This window comes from Hevea brasiliensis, chromosome 18 (assembly GCF_030052815.1).
Source record: "Hevea brasiliensis isolate MT/VB/25A 57/8 chromosome 18, ASM3005281v1, whole genome shotgun sequence".
NCBI classification, from domain to species: Eukaryota; Viridiplantae; Streptophyta; class Magnoliopsida; order Malpighiales; family Euphorbiaceae; genus Hevea; species Hevea brasiliensis.
The window spans coordinates 34,256,232-34,258,696 of record NC_079510.1 but is presented as its reverse complement, the minus strand read 5'-3'; the positions used below and the strand labels follow the sequence as shown (position 1 = coordinate 34,258,696).

General features: G+C 37.7%; 1 protein-coding gene across 1 annotated transcript; it reads left to right on the top strand.

Moving 5' to 3' along the window:
- Positions 1-247: 247 nt before the first annotated feature.
- Positions 248-1,638, top strand: LOC110659221 (peroxidase 31-like). Its single transcript, XM_021817081.2, has one exon. The coding sequence runs from the start codon at positions 457-459 to the stop codon at positions 1,414-1,416; it is 960 nt and encodes a 319-aa protein (XP_021672773.2). The 5' UTR covers positions 248-456; the 3' UTR covers positions 1,417-1,638.
- The last annotated feature ends 827 nt before the right edge of the window (positions 1,639-2,465 follow it).

The following is a 2,465-nucleotide window of genomic DNA, read 5'->3' as shown; positions in this document are numbered from 1 at the left end:
TTTTTAATTAAATATTTTTTTAATAATTATCTTTTTAATATTATAATAAATAATAATTATTATAAAATTATAATATTAAAAAGATAATTATTAAAAAAATAATTAATTAAAAAGAGAAAATTTTAATAAAAAAATTATACACTAATATAATAGATAATATTGTTAAATAATAATATAAAATATATATATATATATATATATATATATATATTTTTTTTTTTTTACGCTCTTAATCGACAGCTCTAGCGCACATCCCGTGACTGGTGGTGGTGAATAGAGTGGCGCGTGCACTTTCTCTCTCTCCTTGTCCGAAGTCCAAAGTACAAGCTCCAAAGTGAAACTCGCCCGTCTACGCTACCCCCTCAGTTCTTACCCTTTACTTCAGCTTCGCCTCCTTTCCAAGCTAAAAAGCTCTCCTCTGTTCCTCTCTCTCTCCACGTCGAGGAATTAGCAACAATGGCGAAGCCCTCGTCATTATTCCTCATTCTCATTTCCCTCTCTTCTCTCGCATTCCTCTCCGAATCTAGACTCTCCTACAACTATTACGATAAATCCTGTCCAAGATTCACTCAAATCATCCAAGAAACCATTACCAACAAGCAAATCACCAGCCCCACCACCGCCGCCGGCACTCTCCGTCTCTTCTTCCATGACTGCCTCCTCAACGGCTGCGACGCCTCCATACTCATCTCCTCCACTCCCTTCAACTCTGCTGAGCGTGATGCCGACATCAACCTGTCCCTCCCTGGCGACGCCTTCGATCTCGTCACTCGTGCTAAGACTGCCCTCGAGCTTTCTTGCCCCAACACTGTCTCCTGCGCTGATATACTCGCCGTCGCTACCCGTGATCTTGTCACTATGGTTGGTGGTCCTTACTACAATGTGGTCCTCGGCCGCAAAGATTATCGCGTCTCCAAGTCCTCTTATGTGGAAGGAAATCTGCCGAGACCTACCATGCCTATGTCGAACGTTATTAACATCTTTGCTTCTAAAGGTTTCAGTGTTCAAGAAATGGTGGCATTGAGTGGCGCACACACTATAGGCTTCTCTCATTGTAAGGAGTTCTCTAGTTACATTTACAATGATACTCATTACAACCCAAGATTTGCCCAGGACCTGCAAAAGGCCTGTGCAGATTATCCCAAGAATCCAACTTTGTCAGTATTTAATGATATAATGACCCCAAACAAGTTCGACAACATGTATTTCCAGAATTTGCCTAAAGGGTTGGGGCTATTAGAGTCAGATCATGGGTTGTATAACGATCTAAGGGCCAGGCCTTATGTGGAGATGTACGCCAAGGATCAGAACAAGTTCTTTCAGGACTTTGCTAGAGCAATGGAGAAGCTTAGTGTTTATGGAGTCAAGACTGGAAGGAGAGGTGAGATTAGGCGCAGGTGTGATGCTATCAATTGAAAATTTGAAATTTCTTTTTTTTTTTTTTTCTCAAATTGTTTGTGATTGAGGGCAGAGAAGAGGAGAAGTAAAGAGACTATGGGTGATGATGATGGGAGATATTGGTGTTTTTTTTTTTTAATTAATTCTTTGGGTTGTGTGGATCTGAAGATGACATGCATGTGTACAATCTTTGCCTGGACCAGTCATGATATGAAGCTTAAATTATACAATGTTTGTTTACTTGTGCGTTCTGTTCAAAAAATCTAATTTTGCTGCTTATTTGAATAAACCAGGTTAGCAATTATTTGTTTATTGGTTCTGATTGTATTTCTTATGTACTTGATGTGGCTCTTTCTAGTTTCAATTTCATTGAAATGACTGGATGTTCATATTTGCTAACTTTAATTAGGATATTATATATATTCCATTGTTAAAAATATATCATCTTTGATTTTTGCACCGATTTGTCAAGTTTTCTACTTTCCATTGGTTTTTTTGATCGCAAACTTGGAAATAAAGCAGTCAAATCTCATTATACTTCAAGCCATTTAAACCACTGGCTCAATAGTCCTCTCTGTTGGAACACTGAGTATTTACTATCTGTAATGGTTGTGAACCACTGAACCAAAGGCTCAGAAGCTTGGCATTGCACGTACTTGATTGCTTTCAAACGCATGACTATAATTACTCTTTGGTGTCGTGGTTGGATGGTCTTTTATTTCATTCTGCATATGCTGCGATCTTGTACTTCACTGGCTGAAATATTCAAGGAGCAGCAAGCCGCAGAGCAGGAAAATAAAACTGGAGAAGTAATTTCTATTTGAGCTTAACCTTTATGAGATTAATTTTATATCACTGATAAAAGGGGAAATGATGAACAAAAAGAAAAAAAAGCAGAAGCATGTGTAAATTTATCATGATCATACTAAAGGTAAGCATTTCTGCTACCATCCCATGATGTACCATTCATGATGCTTTCTTTCCTTTATATTTCTAACTATTTTCTGTTGGAAATTCTTTTTAGTTCTTGACTCTAACAATTACTACAATGCTATAATCTTACCCAC

Coding starts and splice junctions, on each gene's coding strand:
- LOC110659221 (XM_021817081.2), top strand. CDS start 457: ATGGCGAAGCCCTCGTCATTATTCCTCATTCTCATTTCCCTCTCTTCT.